We start from the raw sequence: 22517 nt of genomic DNA, 5'->3' as shown, positions 1-22517 counted from the left end.
TCAAAGGAAGACGTCCATTATCTCCGGGACCATTTCTGGATGGAGGAAAATTTTGATCTTCACCTTAGTATATATATATCTATATGATGTTTCTATTGAAAGTCAATTCTCCTGCCCTGGCTTACTTCAGCGAGAAGGGAGGATAAAATGCAAGTTTAATTTCAATATCAACCAGGCAAAAATTCAAACACATGCATACACCCAAAACACACGCAGTCCGCAATGCTGACTTGGATATAAAACAGAACTCTCTCTCTCAAATTCATCAAGAAAAAAAAAAGGGTAATTTCATATTTTATTGCATGGGTATATAGGAGGTCCCTGCACAAAACCGTAAGGTCACACATGGGTCCATGCTTAGGAACTTTTCTTAACCTCAGCAGACTTGATAATGTCTATGAACTCCGGCTGATGAGTGCAAAGAGGGGAATAAAAAATAAGGGCGTGAAAAGGGAGGATTGTAAAAGAACAAATATAAAAGCAACAATATCGTTACCTTTAGGGAAGCTCCCCCAACCAAGAAGCCATCAACATCGGGCTGAGCTGCCAATTCCTTGCAGTTTGCCCCATTAACAGAACCTTCATCAGGTATGCAGTAACGGTTATGAAACGGATGAAAACAGGGAAGAACAAATGTTAGACATCTCTAAGATTATTCCATTTATACTTGTCGATGTATAAGATACTACTTTGATTATAATACTATTTTGATGAGCAGATTTTCTATTTATTTATTTCCTTATTTCACTTGGCCTAATCTTTTCCGATAGATAGACCATCTTACTGTACATAACAGATGATTATTCAGAAACAGAAGTCTAATTCTAATTCTATTTTACTTATTTTCTACATGGTATCAGCGACTTATTTTCTACAATACTGTGCAATCACCACCCTCTGAGTAAACAGGAAGCCAACCAAGTCAAAACACACAGCATATTCCAGACGACAATGAGCAGAACAGTGGCAATAACGGGAAAAAAATTCCAAACTTTATGGTCCACAAAGATGCAAAAATTCACATTGCCATTTCCTTCTGGGCCTCAGTTGAGTTTAATGGCACCAGAATTTGCTAGGAGGCAACCATGTAATCCACTACTCATTGCCACTCCATAATCCAAAAATGACCTTGTGCTGAAGATACTGCTATACTAAATTGTTGGCAGCAATTGTTCTGTAAGGAGATCTGACTATTGAGAGCATCTATGGCTTCTAAGAAAGCATAACAATGGATTGATATGGTCAAAAGGAAACCAAAAAGATTAATACTTCGATGAAAAAACATATCAAGGGAAGTTTTAAGGAAGCTAAATGTCAACTGAAAATATCTATTTTTCACTTTATGAAGGGGAGAGTGAAAAAAGAAACAGAGTGTGCTCATCCAGGTTTTAATCAAGTTAACAGGTAGGCAAATCCAGCAAAATCCAGTAATATCATAGCCCAAAATTCAAACAAGCTGATAATTTCCCTTTTGTAATCAAGTTGATAAACAGGCAAACGAAGCAAAATCCAGTAATATCATAAGCCCAAAATCAGAACAAGCTGAGCATGTCCTATTGGAGAAAAAGCTAAATTCAGTAAACTTGACTTATCTTCCAAATTGAGATAATAACAGGATTGCACAAATACAATGTCAAGTACAATGAAGGATAGAATAATGAAAAGACCTCCGTAAATAATCCGGGTTGCCGCAGCAACTTCAGGACTGGTGTTTGCGTGAAGCCATTTCCTCAATTCAAAATGTACCTGCCATAGAGTTAAAAATCCTCATTTTCACTTAACTAAATGGTTAAGACCTGCCCTACGGTATAATCAAAAAATTACTTACTGATATGAACAAGAATTTTAATATATAGATGGGATACATAGAGTTGTCATCATTTGACAGTTAGAGCATCTAAACATTTGAGGGCATCATACTACTATATAAATGAATAATAATTACGGGATTCTAGATCCTCATTCTATGTATTACAAAAATTATGAAAGAAATCTCCATATGCATATCTCTGAAGCAAACTCCCTCATATGGCTCTCTCTCTCTCTCCCCGTTAAAAACAATATTAGTACATATAATTTATGCATATCCTGAATTGATGACATTCTTCCAAACAAACATTATCTGGTTGGCATTTTGCAATACGGTCTTCATTTATTTTATACTATTATTTTTGGGGATAATTCTGTACAGTCTACGTTTAAAAATGGAAAAATAAGTTACACATCTATAATGTACAGAACACAAGCAAATTTAGAAAACAAGGAGCACCTTTTTCTACATGGTCTCCAATCAAAAGCTTCAACTTCACTACAAGTATGCTATAGAAACACCTCTTAGTTAAACGTGGGGCTAAGTCCAACAAATGAGATTAATGAAAACAAAAGACAATGCCTTACTCCCTGAGCCTGAGCTGGAGTTGCAACCTTCCCAGTACCAATAGCCCACACAGGCTCGTAGGCCAAAACAACATTGGCCCAGTTTGAAACACGGTCTACAAGAGAAATCACACCAGGCATGATCATCGCAAAAGAATTGATGCAATCCTTTGAGCATGACTAACATGGATAGCATCGAAAGTGTGTGTTGACAGCCATGAACTAGCGGTGTTGCGAGGTTGAAGTGATACACTACTTGAATAACATGGAACCAGGCAAAGCAAAAATCATTGGTTGATAGATTTGGAACTCCCACTTTTTTTATTCCTCTTATATTCTCCCCTGAAACAGCAGGCTCCCTTATCTTTCCCAAAAGAGAAACATTAAGCAATAGCAAACTATTTACCTGCAATTGCTTTAGTTTGTGCAGCAACAACGTCCATAGTAGATCCAGATTCCCGCTGCTCAAGAGTCTCTCCAACACAGGCAATCACCTTCAAACCTTGTGCAAGTGCATATGCAACCTTATCTCCAACAAACTGAAATAAAATAATGGAGATAGGTATTATTACTTTAAAGGTGCCTTAATTAATATAAAAATGATGAGAACTCATTAATTGTAGTCAATGAAAAACAAATGCCATAACCAAAACTTAAGATGTCTTTAAAACCAACTTACCTCATTTGACTCATTCAAGAGGAGTCTTCTCTCAGAATGACCAAGAATTACACAAGGAATTCCCAAATTGACTAGCATTTCTGCACTGCACATAGATATAAATAAACTTTCAAATATTTGCCAACAAAGAAATGCACTAGATATATGAAAAACCTGCATCAAAGACTGAACATGAAAGATATTATGCAAACACAAGAACCATAATATGGTCGACATAGCTAAGTAGGAGATGATAATGATAATAACCATTCCTTTGCTCAGATTACACAGCACTGTTCACGTCAATTTAAGTAACAAAAACTCTATGTGCAGTCACTTTTGAGTATTCTTTGCGCATTCCATTAATGTGATTGACTACGTCACTTTTTTTTAATATAAAATAAATGTTTTGGCCAATCACATCAGTAGAGTACGCAGAAATGACTGTATGTAGCAGATCTCTTTAAGTAAATACCTAAGGCAAAAATCTAGATTCCTTTAAGAAACATACTTCATTAAATATTTGCCAGAAAAAAAAAAAAAAAAAAAAAAATTTATTTGATTAAATATACAACCTCAATAATGCAGAATAAAGTCCAGATGCTTCAAAAATAAAATTCATTGACAAAAAATGAAAAAAAGAATTACTAGGTCGCTACATACCTAACCTCCCCAGTATATGCACCTCCATTTTTGACCCAACAATTTTGTGCCGCAACTTGAAAATCAGGCCTCGACAAACTTTTTACCAATGGAAGAAAGACAAATGGAGGACTTACCACGACCTCTGCAAGAAGAACATGTTTTCAATGGACCAAAAGAAATGTGGTTACTTCACATAGTAAAGTGAGGATAGGAATGGGGAAATTATTTGTGGCCGTGTGTCATGCAAATAACAATAACAAATAAGAACTACAACAATAGGATATAAAAAAATAATACTAGTACGAATAACAACAGTGATCAAAGACAATATTTGAAATTTTGAAATAAAACTTTTTGACGACAAGGATTCCCCAAAGACCGTGCAAGGCTACAAGCACAACAACTTCGTTACTCTGTTAAATTATGGACTCGTGTAAGGCACCCACAACACACAGATTTGAATTAAAATAACCAATCAATTTCTTAAATAAGAAAGGTTCACTATATTTGTATTAAAACTAACATGCTGGTGTGAGCTTCTGAAATCTTACGAGATTAGCTGTCCCATGGAGCAAGAAAAAGTTTCACCCGCATAGCCAAAGTGTTCAAAAAGTACTTTACATAGCCTCTAAAAACACTAAAACCTATACATATACTACAAAAACAAGTTTCTCTCGATACTTAATTTTTTATTACAGCCTATCAATCCTATCAATATTGAAGTATTCATTTCAGATAATGTTCTCGCACATCCAACAAATTCTAAACCTTAATAGCAAATTATGTGGCATGCAACGGCTCACAGTGTGTTACCGAACAAAGAACCAAAACAGCAACACAATACATCAAGTCCAATCGTTCACATACCCACGACACCTGGTGGGGGCACTTGGGCTTCGTTTAAGTGTGGCCACGATCTTCTTCACCTCCTGAGTGGTTCCATTCTGCATCCACATTCGCGTTCAGCTCAAACCAAAAAATCCAAAACTTTTAGTGTATGTGTGAGTATATGCGTCCGTATTTTCTTCTAAAGAACAGATAGTATACAAAATAAAACCAAGATTTGTGCGACGGATAAAGAAATATAATAATAAAGTTCTTAAGCAACGAAATTATTCACTATTGGCAAAGAAAAAAAACAAGAGATCGATACAGCCGATACAAAATATCGACTGCTGGCTGCCGGGAAAGTGGATAACTGCAACTTGTTTTCGGGTGAACTATACGATGAAGTGAGCGTTCAACATTCACTCGCACTCTATTTTTATATCATCTCAGTTTTCTCGAAAATACAAACAGAGAAGACGATCGAATAGAATAAATAGGGAGCAGACTCACGCATTTCCAGTTTCCGCCGACGAAGAATTTCCTTGCCATCTTTCCCGATAATCGCAATTCGCAGAGGGTGGGCTTCCAGTCTGGTGAGTGACGATATTAGGAAAAAGATATATGCAGACGTTGATCGCGGTGGGTGTGCGATTACAGTTAAAACCTCGGAGGGGGTGTATATTTGCTCGTGGTATCGGACGGGCATCCATCGGCCACGGCAAAGAAGAAGATGGGTAGTTTTGTCAATCAAATGTAAAAGAGAGGTGAGACGTAGAAGTTCACATTTGTACACCGTTTAAAAAATCACATATTTTTAAATTGTATATAGAATATGAAGCTTATGTCTATAAAATTTTAATGTAAAATGAGCTCACGGTTTTCGTGTGGCTCTAGGCTCTAGCCTCTGGTCACGACTCACGGGCTCGTTGCGCTTCTCTGTCTCAAAAGTGGGCAGTGATTAGAGAGAGAGGTTAGGTGCTGAATGAGTGTCAAAAGAGAATTTACACCCGCCAATAGTCTCATGACACGTCCACATTCTTGGTAAATGATAGAATAGAACTGGTTTAGATAACCCAATTCCATACAATCTCTCCTTGCTCTCTTTCTTTCTCCCTCTATCTCCCTCGCCGAACATCCGGTGCTCTCTCTTTCTCAAATCGAAAGGTGTCCCGTACAAATTAAAGACAAAAAAACATCACATAAAATAGCTTTAAAATGTCAATACCCAAACATCGCAAACTAAATTGCAGTTGCTTCTTCTATGAGCTTAAGTGCAATACTGAAAGGAATGCCCAAACAGCCCCTCAGTAGTAGGGCTGAGCAAAAATCCGACAATCCGAATCCGATTCCGTTTCGGCTCCGCGGATTTTTTTCCTATTGGAAGTCAGAGTCGGAGTCGGAGTCGGAGTCAGAGTCAGAGTCGGAGTCGTTGAAGAACCGACTCCGACTCCGCTCCGCTCCGATCCGCCTCCAACAATCTGCCTCCTCCTCCGACTTGGTCCTTCGACTCCGCCTCCGATTTTATACATATTTTATAAAAATATATATGTTTTTTTATATATTAATCATTTAAATTTTATACAACTATATCTTATATAGTTAGTTAAACTCAATAATATACTAGTTAAATAATATATTTATACTATAATATATAGACTAAATTGACTAATAAATAATAATAGTTTAGTATATGACTATATGTAAATATCATACTATTACAAATTTACAATATTACTACCATGTTATATGTAAGTTGTAACACTAAATTACTAATGTATAAATATAATAACATGTAATACTAATGTATATATAATATACTATAAACACTAAGATGCATAATAACATCAACATGTAATACTAATGGATAAACACTAATCTATAAATTTAGAATAACATATAATACTAATGAATAATAACTAAAGTATTATTCATATAAATTTTATATAACAATATCTTGTATTAATTATATTTTTTGACTTAATAAATTCTCAACATATTCCTTTTGATAAATATATTAGTAATACTAATATACATTAGTATATTAATTAGATTTATGGTCTAATACTAATACTATTAGTAATCCACTTTAACTAATACTAATATTCATACTAATACTATTATAGACTATAGTTATAACTTATAGTATTATACCTACACTAAATCACTGATTCACTATAACTTATACTAATATAGTTATGTTAAATCACTATAACTAAAACTAATGTAGTTATACTAATCATTATAACTATATAATATTAATATCACTATTAGTATAATATATAGTATTAATAATAACTAATACTAATATAACTATTAGTATAACTAATGTCACTACTACTATAACTAATACTAATATTAATATACTAATACTATTAGTGTATTACTAATATTTATATATATTAATATATATATCAAGTATAAGAGATTAGAGATTTAATATATATAATATTAAATCACTAACATACTAATAGTATGATACTATAGTATTAGTAATTATACTATAAGATATAGTAATAGACTAATAGTATAATATATTAATACTATATTATATATAAAATAGTAATACTATATTTTGAATCTTCATTTCATATACGGTGCCTTTTTTTTTTAATATTCATATATAATAATATATATCATATATATATAATAGAATTAAAAATAGATTCATAGTAATTATAATAGTATATTATAGTAACTATACGGTACTTTTTTTTTTTAATCTTCATTTCGTATACGGTGCCTTTGTTTATTGTAGTGATTAGTTGGATGTGGATATGGAATCATGGACGATGGGAGTACATGTAAAAATATGACTTTCTTTTTATTTTTTGAATATATGTTAGTATGTTACTTGTTTTATTTAGTTGCATTTTTTTATTATAATCAAAAGTTTAATAAGTTTGGATTGTAATTTTGAGAAAATTGAAATTTGAAAGCCCACATTTTTTTTTAAAGTGGGTCAAATATAAAGTTAAAAAAAAAAAGTCAAAAAATCCGACTCCACTCTGACAAGTCGGAGTCGGATCGGAGTCGGATTCTCTACATGTCGGAGTCGGAGTCGGAGGTCGGATTCGACCTCCGATAAAGTCGGAGTCGGAGGTTGGGCCCTCCGACTCCGAAACTGTCGGTGCTCAGCCCTACTCAGTAGCATGCCTATTTGGTACCGTGGGTATCAGGCTGACAAGCCCCCGACCTTTAGTTCTCAAATTGATTCATCCACAAATTTCATAGATCAAGTTCTCATCTCTACTTTAACGTTAAAATTATGGGTGTAATCGGTCCAGTTTAATCTAATTTTAGACAAATTTTGAAATCGAATCAATATACACCGATTTTATATTTTCAATAACCAATATTGCACCGATTACCCTCTTAAATCGATACTTTCAATTTTACCGATTTCGATCCGATTTTTAATATATATTAAATCTCTAATCTCTTATACTTTTATATATATATTAATATATATAAATATTAGTATATAGTAATACTATATATGTTACTATTAGTATATAGTAATACTATTAGTACTATTACTACATGTTATTGATAATATAGTAATTAATATATTAATATATATTAGTATTACTAATATATTTATCAAAATGAATATATTGATAATTTATTAAGCCATAAAATATAATTAATATATGTTTTATTTTAAAAATATGATCAGATAAATGTTAATGTTTAATATTAAAATTTTATGTTATAAATTATAATATAACATTATTTCATATATAATTATAATTTATAAATATTAGATATAATATTAAAAATATATAAATATACGAACCGGTCCAATCCAGTCCTAAAAAACATAAAATTGAGACCAGACTGGTTATGACCAATTTTTAAAATGGAGAAACGGGTCCCGGACCTAACCAGTCCAAAACCAAATCGAACTGATTTTTCAGTTTATTTTTACAGTCCTACTAAAAACCTACATCAGGAAGAGAGAGAGGGAACAAAAAAGGAGAGAATTTCTTTTGTTTTCATCTTAGCTTAGAGCATTAGTATTGGTTTCATTAAATTCATCTTTAAAATTTGATGTAAAGTACATATTTTTCATAAATCCAAAACTTCCATAGCCATAACCCCATATTTAATTAGTTATTGAATTAGTCAAAATAATAATATAATATTATTTTTTTAATAATAATATTTTTAATTTATTTTTTTATATTTTACAATTACACTAACTATATATTAATTAATAATTTAATTTGATACTTAAGTTATTGTTTTCCAACTTAAATATAATGTGACTTAAAATTGGAAAATAATAATTTAAATAAATAAAAATAATAGTTATAGAGTGTGAACATGAGGTCTTTAAATATGGAGATGAATTTAAATATATTGTAATTCAAAATTAGAGATTTATGTGTATACCAAATTCAATACAGTGATTTGAAAGACAAACCTTAATTTTGATGAAAAACAGCTTTCGAAGAGTCTGATGCCAATACTCTAGTCATCCGCTGCCATATTTTTTTTTTACTGAATCTCAATCTCATTAGGTCCCATGATCATAATTTGTAAGATTTTTATTATTTTTTCCTTTTCATTAAAAAGTGATCTATCTATTGTTTTCCAGCCATCTCTAACCGTATAGGCCACAAAGCAATTGATTTTAACAGTTTTGACTTTTGATTATAAGTATTTCGAAATTATTATTGGCTTGACCACACTTGGGTTCGAAGTTAGGATCCACTGTTCACTCTTTTATTTTTTATTTTGTTAATTTTCTTTACTTACATATTTGGATGAGATTATTTTTGCAGTTCATACCCCCTCTCATTTTGTAACTTCGATTTTATTTTTAATGCATAATTTTTTAGGAAAAATAAAGACATCCATTAAATAAATAAATAAATAAATAAACCGATATTTTAAACGGAGTGGAACCGGGCTTAGGAGAGGACAAGGCCCAACCCAAAATAAGTGGGCCGATGTTCTTGAAGTGAAAATTCAATCCAGCCCAAATATAAGAGAGTTTGATTTGAGCTCACCTCTTATTAGCGACCCTGACCTTTGCCTTTCTCCAGCATAATTCGAATGGGTCCAGCTCAGCTGCTCAAGGGCCTAGGCCTGTGCAAAAACACAATAAGGCCGACCCACCCGATAAAACCGATCTGATCAACCCGCATAAAATCGGGTTAAAATTAGATGCGGGTTGGATGATGTCCAACCCGCTTTTAATCGGATAAAATCGATGAAACCGCAATGCCCCTCTTCTTTCTATCTATCACAAACCCTAGCCCCTCTCTCTCTCTCTCTCTCTCTCTCTCTCTCTCTCTATGCAGCAACAAGATGCTATGGACGAAACCCCTCTCTGCAAACTACAGTTCGCCTGATAAGAGATGAGTCTCGAAGCATTTCAGCCCATCCAAGTCCTGTGCGAACCGCAGTGACCTCGGTTGCTTCAGCTGCTTCTCCTTCTTAACATACGTCGCCGGTAGTGGCTGTTTCTTGTTCACGTCGATGCTGGCGGCGGTGGTATCGCTGCGGCCCTTGGCGATGGAAGGGAAGGAAGCCCTCACCTTTTGGCCCTTGGCGATGGTTTTTCCTCTCTCTCTGTCTGTTTGTTTCCCAAGAAATTTCCTTCTGTTTGTTTCCCAAGAAATTTCCTTTCGGTTTCTCTTTGATTTTTCTCTTGTCGGTAAAGTAAGAAGAAGACGCTGAAATTGGGGGAAACTGCACTTCTCATTTTTTGTTTTTTGGGATGTTGATATGAGATTGGTAATTTGATGTTGTGATCAGATACAGATGATAGAAATATTTTGTACATCAATGCGGAAGTGAAGAACGCAAAATCTTTTTTTGGCCTCTGTGGTGAATGTCGGGTCATACGGGTTCGACCCGATCTATGTTTGTTCGGGTCGAGTTGGGTCGGTTTGGCGCCTTTGATGGGATCAATCGGTTCGGGTCGGTCACAAACCCGATTATTTCAGGTCGGGTTGCAGCCCTACAAGGGCCTACCGCCTCGCATAGGCCCGAAGCGGCAAGTCCAAGGTTTTTTTTTTTCCTTTTTTTTTAAAGGGTAAGTCCAAGGTTAATGATTGACAATTACGGTATAGTTGGACACTTAAATATTTTATTGAGTTTTAAAAAAAGAGATAAGAAATTTTAATAAAATATAATAAAGTTAAATTTTGGTTTGAATATTATTTTTGAATATTATTTTATTTTAAAATTTGTAAAATTTATATTAATTTTTGTGTCTTGTTTATAAAAGCTATATTAATTTTTGTGTCTTGTTTATAAAAATTATATTAATTTTTGTGTTTGGATATAATTAGATAAAAAAAATTTAAGATTTGAAATTAAAAAATATTTTATATTCGAGTGATATTTTAGAATCAAATTATGAGAAAATTTGAAAATTTTATATCTTATGGCTATGTCCAAATGTCACTTTAGTATTGGTCATAGATTCATGCTTATCGGGTCGAAAGAGTGATCATAACACCAAAATTTTTTAAAATAACATTACTAATTAAGTAGGCACTCAAAGGGATAAAGCAGCACTAACGCGAAGTAGGGACTAATGATAGGGTACTTTCAAAGTAGTGGGCATAAAGATTAAAGATAAATGGATTCCAACTGTTTGTGTAAATGTTTCACATACCATGAGAATATGCATGAGCCTTCCATCATATATAATGTATATACAAATATGTAAAAAGAAAATACAAGTGAATATGGAAAATAAAGAGACGTTACAGAGGAAAATAGAATATAAGATTTTGTGTGCTTGTAACCTTTAGGTCTGTGGTGATGATATGTGTCTCGGTTTCCATTAGAGGATTTGTAGCCGTTGGGTCTATGGTAGTGTTGGGTGGCTCAATTTCCATATGGGGATTTGGAGCCGTTGGTTCCTTGTAGGTATCTTCAATACTCCTCTACAAACTGTGTAGATAGAATGCAAGTTTGGAACGTAGTGAATAAAGAGTAGGACGTCCAAGTGGTTTGGTGAAAATATTTGTAAGTTGAAGTGATGCAAGGACAAGCTTCATTTGGAGTAGGTCAAGAGCAACTCGTTCTCGTACATAGTGATAGTCAATCCCAATGTATTTGCTACAAACATGAAAACATGATTGACAATCATATGAAATGCACTTAAATTGTCATAGAAGATGATAGGTGGTAATGAGAGTTGAACACCAAGATCGCGAAGCAGAAATGAGACCCACGTAAGTTTTGCAGCAGTGTGAGCCATAGCACAATACGAGGCTTTGGAGCTAGATCAAGAAATAGTGTGTTGTTTCTTAGTAGACCAGGAGATACAATTGCTTCCCAAGAACATGTAGTAGCCGGTTGTAGAGCGACGACTTTGAGGACAGTCGGCCCGATCTGCATCAGAAAAGGCATAAAGAGCAAGTGTAGATTGTGAAATAAAATACATGCCAAGAACGACTATACCATATAAATAGCGAAGAATGCGTTTCACCATTTTGTAATGAGCAATGGTGAGTGAGTGCATAAACTATGAGACAAAGTTGACACAATAGAGAAACAAATACCATAAAATTCACAAAGGTAAGGATAATCAGACGTTAATTAACTAACAGATAAAATATTTTTAGCAAAATCGGGAACTAATAAAACATCTCTTAATTTAATTTGAGAGGCACTAGACCTGATAATAGTATCACCAATAGGGGTGATTTCATGTAAAGTACCATCACAAACAATAACAACGTCAATACCAAAATAATGTCGAAGATTTTCAAGCTTACTTGAATTACTTGTAATGTGGGCAGTAGTCTCTGTGTCAGCAGTCCATTCAATGTCAGAGGCAGAATTATTAAGGGTGAGTGCAGCCAAGGCTTGTGGGACATCATTAGGTTGAAGAGCATGATTAAAACGATGCCAACATTTAAGAGCCATGTGTCCCTTTTTGCCACAAATTTGACAAATTTCAATTTTGTGAGGATCATGTGTAGGAGCCAAGCCAACAGATGCACGACTTTGAGACCCACAAGATTGTGCAGAGTGATGAGAGGGGCGGGTGGGTTGGCTTGACTGGGTGAAGCCGCGCCCCTTGGAGGAGAAACTTCGATCACCTTGCCGCCGACCATTGTGCCCTGTCTTTTGTATAAAAGGCCATATAAGGGTTAGAAGAGTCACGAAGATGGGAACAGACCTTATACCCTTAAAGGAGTGGCACTAATTTAGTGTACATTGACATTGGTGGTTTGAGCATAGAGGTGGTAAACATTTTGTACTTCAGTCCAAGATTGTTCAAGAGAAAAAAACTTTCATTTTATCCTCCATAGGCCGTCCGATTGCTGCAAGGTTATCACATAGGGACTTAAACTGTCGTAGGTGTTCCGCAAGAGAGGAGTTCAGCTCCTTCCTTAGATATGAAATTTGTTGGGTGAGATGAAATTCTCTTTTATGAGAGACTTGGGCGTATGCGGCTTTGAGAGCTTCCCACACTTGATTGGAGGTGTCGAGACCAACCACCAACCTGAGGGCTTCTTCGGACAAAGTCCCAATGATTCACCTACGAAGGAGATGATCGGCCTTGCGCCTTTGAAAGTATGGCTGACTTAATTCTAGCGTGGGGTTGAGGGAGTCATCATCATAGTGTTTGGGTGGTGGGGGGAGTCACTAATGAGGTGGTCGACTAGGTCTTGGCTTCCTGCCAAGGCCAAAAGTTACTCTCTTAACCTCCATAAGGGATAATTTCCTTGATTGAGTATGAGAGTAACAAAATTGTTCACACTAAGTAAATTGAAGATCATGATAATCGAGAGGAAGACTCTCTTGCAATCTCACACGGCTCTTGATACCATAAAGACAATTGGATTCCAACTATTTATGTAAATGTCTCACGCATCGTAAGAACATTCATTAGAGCCTTCCATTATATATAGTGTATGTACAAATATGTAAAAGGAAAATACAAAAGAGCATGGAAAATAAAGAGACGTTACATAGGAGATTAGAGTGGATGATTTTGTGTTAAATTTCCATATATGCAGTTTGTAGCCGTTGGATCTGTGGTGATAATATGTGTCTCGGTTTCCATAGGTGGATTTGTAGCTGTTGGGTCTGTGGTAGGGGTGGCAAATCGTGTTAATAGGTTGTATTTGTATTATGTTAAGTCGTGTATATTATACGATATGGGTCAACCCGAACACGATCCATTAAACTTAATGAGTCAAAATTTCAAACCCTAACATGACCTATTAAAATAACAAGTTGACACGACCAAACCCGTTTTGATTACATATAAATTAATTAAAAATATATTGACATGAAATGACCTGTTTCAACCCATTTATGTAAATGGTTGAATTTACCAAATAATCCATTTGACTTTATTAATATAATTTCACATAAAATTTTAAATCACAATATCTCCAAAAAATATAAAACTAATTACGTAAGTCTAAAATTATAATCCAAATAATAAAAATACCAAAATTATAATCCATAAGAAATGTGGGAGGCGGTCGTGATTCATGAGAACTGACTCAACTGAGAACTAAGAGAAAGAGAGAGTTAGGAAATACGAAATATGATTAAAGTATTTTTGTTTTTTAGGTTAAAATGATATAATTGTAATTTTGAGTAAAAAATCTAACAGGTCAAGCGGGTTAACCTGTTAGTCACCCGTTGATGAATGTATCTTAAATGATCAACCCGTTTTAACCTGAACCCGTTAATTTCGTATCTTGTTCGTGTTGAATTAACGGGTCGTATCACATATTGTCACTCATAGTCTGTGATAGTGTTGGGTGGCTCAGTTTCCATACGTGGATTTGGAGCCGTTGGATCCTTGTGGATATCTTCAATAAATTTAGGCTTTTAGCATAAGAAAAATGAGTTCCACGCATGGTTTAGACAACAAAGTCCAATTAATCTAGTCTTATTTTATCTCAATTCTATATCCAAACATCACAAATACAAGTATTTTTTAATTTCAAATATTTAATTTTTTCATCTAATCATTACTTAATCATTATAACTTTCTTCAATTTATTATCTCTTATTTTTTAAAATTTCATAAAACATATTAATTCAAATAATTTTACTGTTATTTATAAATTATTTTACTATTATTCATAAATCCTTACGTATCCAAACTAGTGTTGCTAAAACTAGGGGTGAAAACCGACCCCTTCGGTTCGGTTCTTGGGCAAAACCGACGCCGACCGACAGGTAATTTGCGGGGAGAAACACCGGCCGAAACCGATCGACGAGGAGGAGAAACACCGGCCGAAACCGTTGCTTCCTTTCTCTATCGGTTCACGGTCGGTTCCCGGACCGAGCTTCCTCTGAGAGAGTAGAGAGAGAGATTGTTGCAGAGGAGAGAGAGAGAGAGGATGAGAGCTGGTAAGAACGCGAGGAAGAAGACGCGAGGAAGAAGATGAAGCTATTTTGAAACGACGCCGTTTGGTTTAAACGAAACGGCGTCGTTCTACTTAATTTTTTTTTTAAATCGTTATAAATTAAACGACGCCGTTTGGTTTAATACCAAACGGCGTCGTTCTACTTATGTTTAAAACACAACTAAGGCTTAAAACGACGCCGTTCCACTTAAACTTAAGTAGAACGGCGTCGTTTTAAGTTTAAAATATATATAAAAGGAAATAGTTTATTTAGTCGGCCGGTTCAGCGGTTTTAATCTGGTTCGAACCGACGCCGAACCGGCCGATATCGGTTTTCTCTATTTTATACCGCACGCCGACCGGTTCCCTACCGGTTTCTGCCGGTTCCGAGCTCCGGCGGCCGGTCTGAGTCGATTTTTCGGTTTTTTGTACAGCCCTAGCTAAAACGATTGCTCAAAATCAAATCTTTTTTGCTTCACATATCTGGCTTCAGACTAGCAGGAATTAGCATGAATTAGAACGGAATCGGCATGAGGCTTCGTTTGGTTACCTAACTCATCTCAATTCATTATTACAATTTTTTTAAATTCTAACACAAAATATAATAAATAATTCAACTTTTTCAAATCTTAAAATAATAATAATATTAAAAAATAATATTCTAATAATATTTTATTATCTCAACTCAATTCAACTCAACTCACTTCAACATTCAAACACAACCTAAGAATCGAATCGAAGTACAGTTCAACTTTTATTTTAGTTGTTCCTGACTCCTGAGACCCATACTCAATGCAACAAATGGAGTAAAAGGTTGATACACTGTGTCAGATTTCTGACCCCAATTTTATCATAAACAAATCAATTTATATCCAACAATTAATAACTTAAACAAAAGGAAAATGCTAACTGACCTTCTAGTTTTATATCCTCATTTTGAAAATTTATGTATTTTTTTTATATTTTTTAATAATTAAGAAGGTGATTATAAGTAAATTTGTATTTTTTTAAAAAAAAGTTTAAGAGGTTTAAAAAATATTTGAAGAAAAAGAAAAAGAATATATAATTACACTAATAATAACTTTTAAAGGATAAAATGATAGGCTGAATAGCAGCAGCACATGATATCAAGGACATTAGAAGGGAACAGCTGATATGCAAAGACTAAACAATTCCTTTAACTTCATCATCAATTGCATGACACCAAACCCACCCCTAGAATCTTAAACATTGGTTCTTATCGCTACTGGTTTTTGCGTTTGCCATGTAAACCGAACAGCGTGTAGGTCCTAATTTTGCCGACCAACCCATCCATAATTTTATTAAACAAATGGACCTGAGCTGGGCTAAATTAGCCAGTCGGGTCCATTTCTGGTGGCCACAATTGATTCCTAGAGTGTTGTCGCTGTCTCTAAAGCCAGGAAAGATAGCGATGGAGAGCGTGTTGCCCCAACTACAATCCGGAATCTTCTCTTTTCTTATCATCCAATATTTTTTTTAATTAATTATCGTTAATGCAACAACAGTGACAAGATAGTCATGATATTAAAGTTTAGAGAATAGCCAGAGATTTTAAAAAATAAAATTGCAGGGAGAGGAGGAAGGAAATGATCGAAGTCTGTGGTCAAGAAAAGTGGGAGAATATAATACAATAATTAATTAAAGTGTGTCTGTTGCCACTTGCCATTGCGACAGGGGCAATGACCGTTATATTCAGTCCATTTTGTCTGTTGCCAAAGCTTGGGCCACAAGGCAAAGCACATGATTTTATCCTGAAATTAACATTATGCCCATGCCATTTGCGTTATTGACCCACTTGCTTCCTCTCCTAATATAATATATAATATCTTTTCGATTCTTTCTTTACAACCAATTAATAATATTTCTATGTTTCCAAAAAATATAAAATAATAATATTTGTAGCCGCCCACGAGTTTGGTATATGATTAATTAGGTTGTATTTGAATGTTTAGAGGTTTTTTTTTTTTTTTTTATGAATAATAATAAGTTGAGTAGTAGAAGAAATTATGTGAGACTCATCAAAATTGAGTTTAAAGTGTGTTTAGATATTAAAATAAATTTAATATTTTTTATGGAAAGTTAAAAAAAGTTATAGGTCCTATATATAAAGATGTGTTAAGTTAAAAAAAGTTATGAGTTTTACGTGTTAGGAAGTTTTGAGTTGAAATAAGTTTATTAATTTTAGAGTTAAATATTTATATGTTCGATTCAATTTAAAATTAGACTGAACTCAAATGAATGTTACAACTAAATGCAGCTTAACATTTTGTAAGGGAATCATGTTGAAAATGTCCATATTTTTGTACACTATTTTCCTACTCTCAATCCAAACATATTTACATCAAAATAATTACAATTTATCAAATCATCTCATTTCAATTTATTATATTAAAAAAAAATTTAAAAGAAAATCTAAAAAAAAATCTCATAAAACCTTTATTTTCACATGTTTTTAATAGATCTCACTATTGTATCAAACCCCAATTTCTCTAGAAAAAAACTCATATTCTAAACGTATTTTTATTAGAACACTGAACACAAGACTTTTACAGAAATCCATAAAATTGATTTCCAAAGAGTTTTTCAAAAATTTATATCTCGGACCAACGAATATCATTCTCTTTTACGGTTCAAGTTCTTCGACAGCCTCCGCTGTTCCCTCGTCCATTCCCTCCAAAATTTCGATGGGCAAGAAGGACATTACGTGGACCATGAGACAAGAAAGCGAGGGTAATACTGACAGATTTGGTAACTAAAACAAAATATAAAATTTTGATCTCATTTCATTTATTCATTATATATTTTTTAAATCTCAATATAAAATATAATAAATAATTCAACTTTTTCAAATCCTAATACATCTTTTTCAAATTTCAAAATAATAATAATATTAAAATATAATATTTTAAACTTCAAAACAAAATATAAAATTCTCATTTCATTTTCTAAATCTGCCAGTCTCACACTTTTTTTTATACTGGATAACGATAGCTTTATTATTTTTTAAAAAATTTTAAACATAAATTTCATATTTTTATATATCATTAAAAATATGTGATTTTATCATTTTATTCTTATATTTTTTTTTATAAAATATAAGAATAAAATGATAAAATCAGACTTTTGTGTAGTATGATTCTTATTTTTGTAATCTATTTACTATTTTTTTGTTATTAAGTTTAATTGTTTTAATTTAATAAATAAGAAAGTGACTGTTATATATTTTTTTAATTATTAAGAATATTTAAAAAATAAAAAATTCAAATAAAATAATAGTAAAAGAGTGGCAGGAGGCTAGGAGCCAAGTCTCTCGTTCACCTTTTATAATACGCCCGTTATTTTCTTTCGTCTTCCATCCTTTGGGTCGTCTGTTTTGTTCTGCAGCAGAGACATTTCTCTTCCATTTTCTCTCTTTCTCGCTCCAGCCCTGCCTTCGGATCATAAATAATCCCGAAACAAACGAAAACAACTGAGACACCAAAAGAGTTTTAGAAAAACGAGGTCTCAATCATTCTTCTGTTCTATTTTCATACCCTTTTTAAAAAAAAAAAAAATCATACAGAGAATACGTAGTCGATTGATTTTATGTTTCTGTTTATTCCCGAATTATAAAGCTTCTCGAGGCCAGGGTTTCGATAAATTACTCTATGTTTCTCATGTTCTACTGTCGGAGATGATGGCTGTCTCGTATAGCGAGGGGGAAGAGGAGTCGTGGCCGTTGTGATCGGGCGGTGCAGGTGGAGGAGGGGAGCTGCGTTGGAAGCGACGCTGTGTGCCTTTCTGAGATGGATTGCCGAGTATGCATGGCGGCCGGGGATTGGCTGATGAGGGGCGGTGCTGGAGGCGTGAGTCCGATCGGAGGAGCGTTCAGTCACGAGAGCGAGCACGATTTGGCTCTCATGGTTAGCGATTTCTTGGAGAATGGGAGTGTCGGAGCAGAGTCTTGGTGTAGCAGTGACAGTGATTCCGCTCTACCCGATCTTGCCCACCTTGCCGAGAAGATTCCGGTAATTCTATGAATAAAATTCCATTTGCCCAACCTATTAAAGTTACCCTAGTTTTTTCTTACGTGGGGCTTGCTTTGATTTGTTAAAGATATGGACGAGATTCAGAGTAATTAATCACATTAAATTCTGCTCATGTTGAGTTCTTACAGAATTGCCTAAAAATATAATTAATCACGCAAGTCTCTGTTTTTTTCTTTGAACTTTATCCTTTATGATCCTTCCTCCGACCGGTTCAATTTGTTCATTTATTTGATTGGAAGGCGGTTGGTGTTATGACTGCTTAATTAAGATATTAGAATAAAAGGAAATTAAATACCAAAAAGTATATTGTGATGAGACTTGGACGATATTTATTGTGTTTAGACTCTTAGAATCTTCATTCAGCAATCGACCTTTGGGGACTAATGCCCTTTTTTTGGCTCTGAGAGTTCAGGGGAAAGGGAAAAAAATATGTTCAAATCAATGTATTATCTGTAGCTGGTTGCCCGAGTATGATAATTTTTCCTGCAATGTTTTTCTCATATGTCAAGACTAAAAAGGGAAATGAAATGTTACTCGAAGAAAAGGGGGAAATGAAATGTTAATAAGTTTAATGGCTCGATATTTCTTATGTCACAGACTCGCATGGGGTTAGAATATAAGCTGGCTTAAGGTAAGTTAAGAAAGTTTCTGTTTCAGCCTATATATAGAGTTTGAACTACAGAAATATTTGAAGTCACAAAGTTGGGTTAGCAACTCCATGGATAGTATGTAGATGTCACAATCCAAGTGTCAAACATTTTGGTTACTGTGGTTTTTTTTTTTTTCCCTCTCAAAACTAACAATCAGTTACCATCTTAAGGATGATGCTGTGGAGGCAGGCAAACATTATTTCCTTCTATTAGGCAATTTTGCAGCATTCTGCCGTTGTTGTTTGTTCTTCTAATTGTACTACAAATTTAGGAATGATTCCTCCAATGAAGTGTCCAAGTATCCTGCACCAGAAGATGAAAGTATGTTACTGAGAAAATAATTGATTTGTATGTAAACACTGTTGAGCTGCATAAGGTTGGTTAAGATTTTTGTCATGTTAGTCCTGACTCTTGGTCCACCTTTTAATTTGAGAGATAATAATTTTTGTTTATTGTGATAATTCATACACAAGTCCTAGTCAATATCTGGTTTTTTATGCCTAACTTTTCCATTTGAGGACCACCCATAATTCCTTTTTTCACTTAAAAATTTTCTTGTTGTTTGAAGTTCAACTCCATTGTGTTTTAAATGATAATTCAAACTACTGTTATGTAAAAAATAAAAGGAATAACAACTGTTGATCAATTTCAACTGCCAATATTTTGCTGATTCCCTGTCATACCACAGTTTTGCAAGATCTCCGTGGCTCAGAATGAGAGTGACTTGCTGTCAGTGGTTAATTCTCTTATATTATCTATTCATGAGACCGGGCTTCACTTTGTCAAGTCGGGTGCATGTAATGGCAGCTGCATCAGGTTTTCTCTGGTTAAGCTTCTGAGACGTTCTGGTTATGATGCTGCTGTATGTGCAACTAAATGGCAGGGTAGTGGCAAGGTCCCCGGTGGTATGCTCTATATTCAACTCTTAACCTACAAACCTTATCTCAGCACAAAATATTGTTTCTTAATCAAAAGAAAATAAATAATTTCATAAAAAGGGGAGAAATGAAAGGAATCTTAGCTTTAAGTCCATATTATCAGGATTTTATTTTCTAGAGAGTTTGTAATTAACCATATCTCTGCCGCATCTGTTACCTACATTGCATAAACATCGGAGTTGGAATATTTTCATTACATCTACATGTGGACCGCAGCTTCTATGATGCCATTCATTCCATCTGTCTTCAACTTTCAAAAAGAAAAAGTTGACAAATTTTCTGGATCATTTTGTAATTTACTATTGAGTATTGAATGAAGGTGGAGTCATATGCTTGTACAGATGGGGCCTTTTGTTTAAATAGGATACTCTTGTAGGTTTCCTAGGTATAGACTGACTTTCAGTGATATGTAATCATGCACGGAGTTTTGTGAATGATATATTAGCTTGGATCGTCATTTTTTCCCTTTATATGTTAATTCATTTCTTATGCAGGGGATCATGAGTACATTGATGTGGTCAACTGCAACGGCACTGGAACCTCTGAACGATTGATCATCGATATCGATTTCCGAAGTCACTTTGAAATAGCTAGAGCTGTTGAGTCATATGATAGAATATTGACTTCCCTTCCAGTCATTTATGTGGGCTCCTTGACCCGGCTGGAACAGTTTCTCCAGATTATGGTTGAAGCAGCTAAATCCTCTCTCAAGCAGAATTCAATGCCACTACCTCCATGGAGATCCCTGGCATATCTGCAGGCTAAGTGGCAGTCGCTGTGCCAGAGAAAGTTCAATCCCGATAAACAGCGTATTGGCAGGACTAATCTTGTAGACCATAAGCAATGCAGGGAACATTTGAAGAGGCTGCAGTATTTGCTTCAATCGGAAATGGAAGTGGAGCGACTATTGAAGCCCATTAACGGTGATAATAACTGGAGGCTGAAGCCCGAGAGGCGGAGGCATTCTTTCTTCAGGACTGCTTAATCTGATATACATAGTTTGCCTGGTTGGGTTGTGCCTTTGAGATGAGAGTTTCTTTCAAGAGAACAATTGTGTTGCGGCTTTCAATTTACACTTCTTTTCTCCACTCATTCTAAATAAGTGCGAGCCTGGACAGAAGGCAGTGCTGGGCAGGTTCATATAGTCATGGACGGTGTAGCAATAAACCATATCCTGGTGGAGACATTCATTTTTATCGATCATGGTGCGAAACCCAACGGCATGGAAGTTTTGGAACGGGTGCTTGTTTTCTCTGCTTTTATTTTTATGTTTATTTTTTAAATTTGCCCGAGTGTATAGCTCGCCTCTTATTTTTGTAGGCCTAGGAAGTTCTGTTATCGTATATTGTTTTTTTTTCCCTTCTACATCTTTGTATTTATTTTCCAATGGCCAAATGGTTGCTTGTGTGTTTTGATTTCTCCATTCCGTTTGCATTTCCGTCTATAACATCAAATTTAAGAAATATCAAAATTTCAAGTTATATTTTCCTTATAAAAGAATTAAAATAAATAGTGAAACAATGAACCTCAGCCTGAGAGGGTGGAGGGGGATCGTGCCGGGGGATGGCGTAGACCTTCCTTGTATACGCATGAGTTTTATCAAACAATCTCTTGGGCTTTTTATTCTTGTTTCTAAAACTAATACGAAGGGGTCATAAAAAAATTGTATAAAAATAAATTTATAAACTGATTTGATTTAAAGTAATATCTTAAATTATAAAGGTTTTTTTTTTTTTTTTTATAAAAACATTAAATTATAAAGTTAAGTTAATATATTAGATCACGAAAAATCACGATAATTTATAAATTTATTTTTATGTTGTATCACTTCTCGTATCTAAAAAGACTGATCTAGATTGTCTTCTTCCAAATCAACTTCGTAGTGCATTTGACAATAATGCATCTTATCTTTCTAAACGATTTTGAGAGTGGTCTCGACATTCCTGCTGCCGTGGTTTGCTTGGACGCGACAACAAAGCCCAAAGGAACCTAAACCATTTCTGATCAGACAACATAAGAAAGCC

The 22517-nt window shown here is 34.3% G+C and overlaps 1 protein-coding gene and 1 pseudogene across 1 annotated transcript; one reads left to right on the top strand and one right to left on the bottom strand.

Moving 5' to 3' along the window:
- Positions 1–145: 145 nt before the first annotated feature.
- Positions 146–5265, bottom strand: LOC108980311 (annotated as a pseudogene).
- A 12951-nt stretch (positions 5266–18216) lies between these two features.
- Positions 18217–21914, top strand: LOC108980174. The gene is made up of 3 exons (XM_018951057.2): positions 18217–18884; positions 20244–20460; positions 20988–21914. The coding sequence occupies exons 1-3, from the start codon at positions 18663–18665 to the stop codon at positions 21476–21478; spliced, it is 930 nt and encodes a 309-aa protein (XP_018806602.2). The 5' UTR covers positions 18217–18662; the 3' UTR covers positions 21479–21914.
- Positions 21915–22517: the final 603 nt, after the last annotated feature.

Source organism: Juglans regia, chromosome 12 (genome assembly GCF_001411555.2).
Source record: "Juglans regia cultivar Chandler chromosome 12, Walnut 2.0, whole genome shotgun sequence".
Lineage (NCBI taxonomy): Eukaryota > Viridiplantae > Streptophyta > Magnoliopsida > Fagales > Juglandaceae > Juglans > Juglans regia.
This window is presented reverse-complemented; position numbering and strand designations above follow the sequence as displayed.

Excerpts from the sequence above, each read along its gene's own strand:
- LOC108980174 (XM_018951057.2), top strand. The coding sequence starts at position 18,663 with ATGGATTGCCGAGTATGCATGGCGGCCGGGGATTGGCTGATGAGGGGC. Across the intron at positions 18,885-20,243 it reads ACCTTGCCGAGAAGATTCCG|TTTTGCAAGATCTCCGTGGC; the intron begins GTAATTCTATGA and ends GTCATACCACAG. Across the intron at positions 20,461-20,987 it reads TAGTGGCAAGGTCCCCGGTG|GGGATCATGAGTACATTGAT; the intron begins GTATGCTCTATA and ends TTTCTTATGCAG.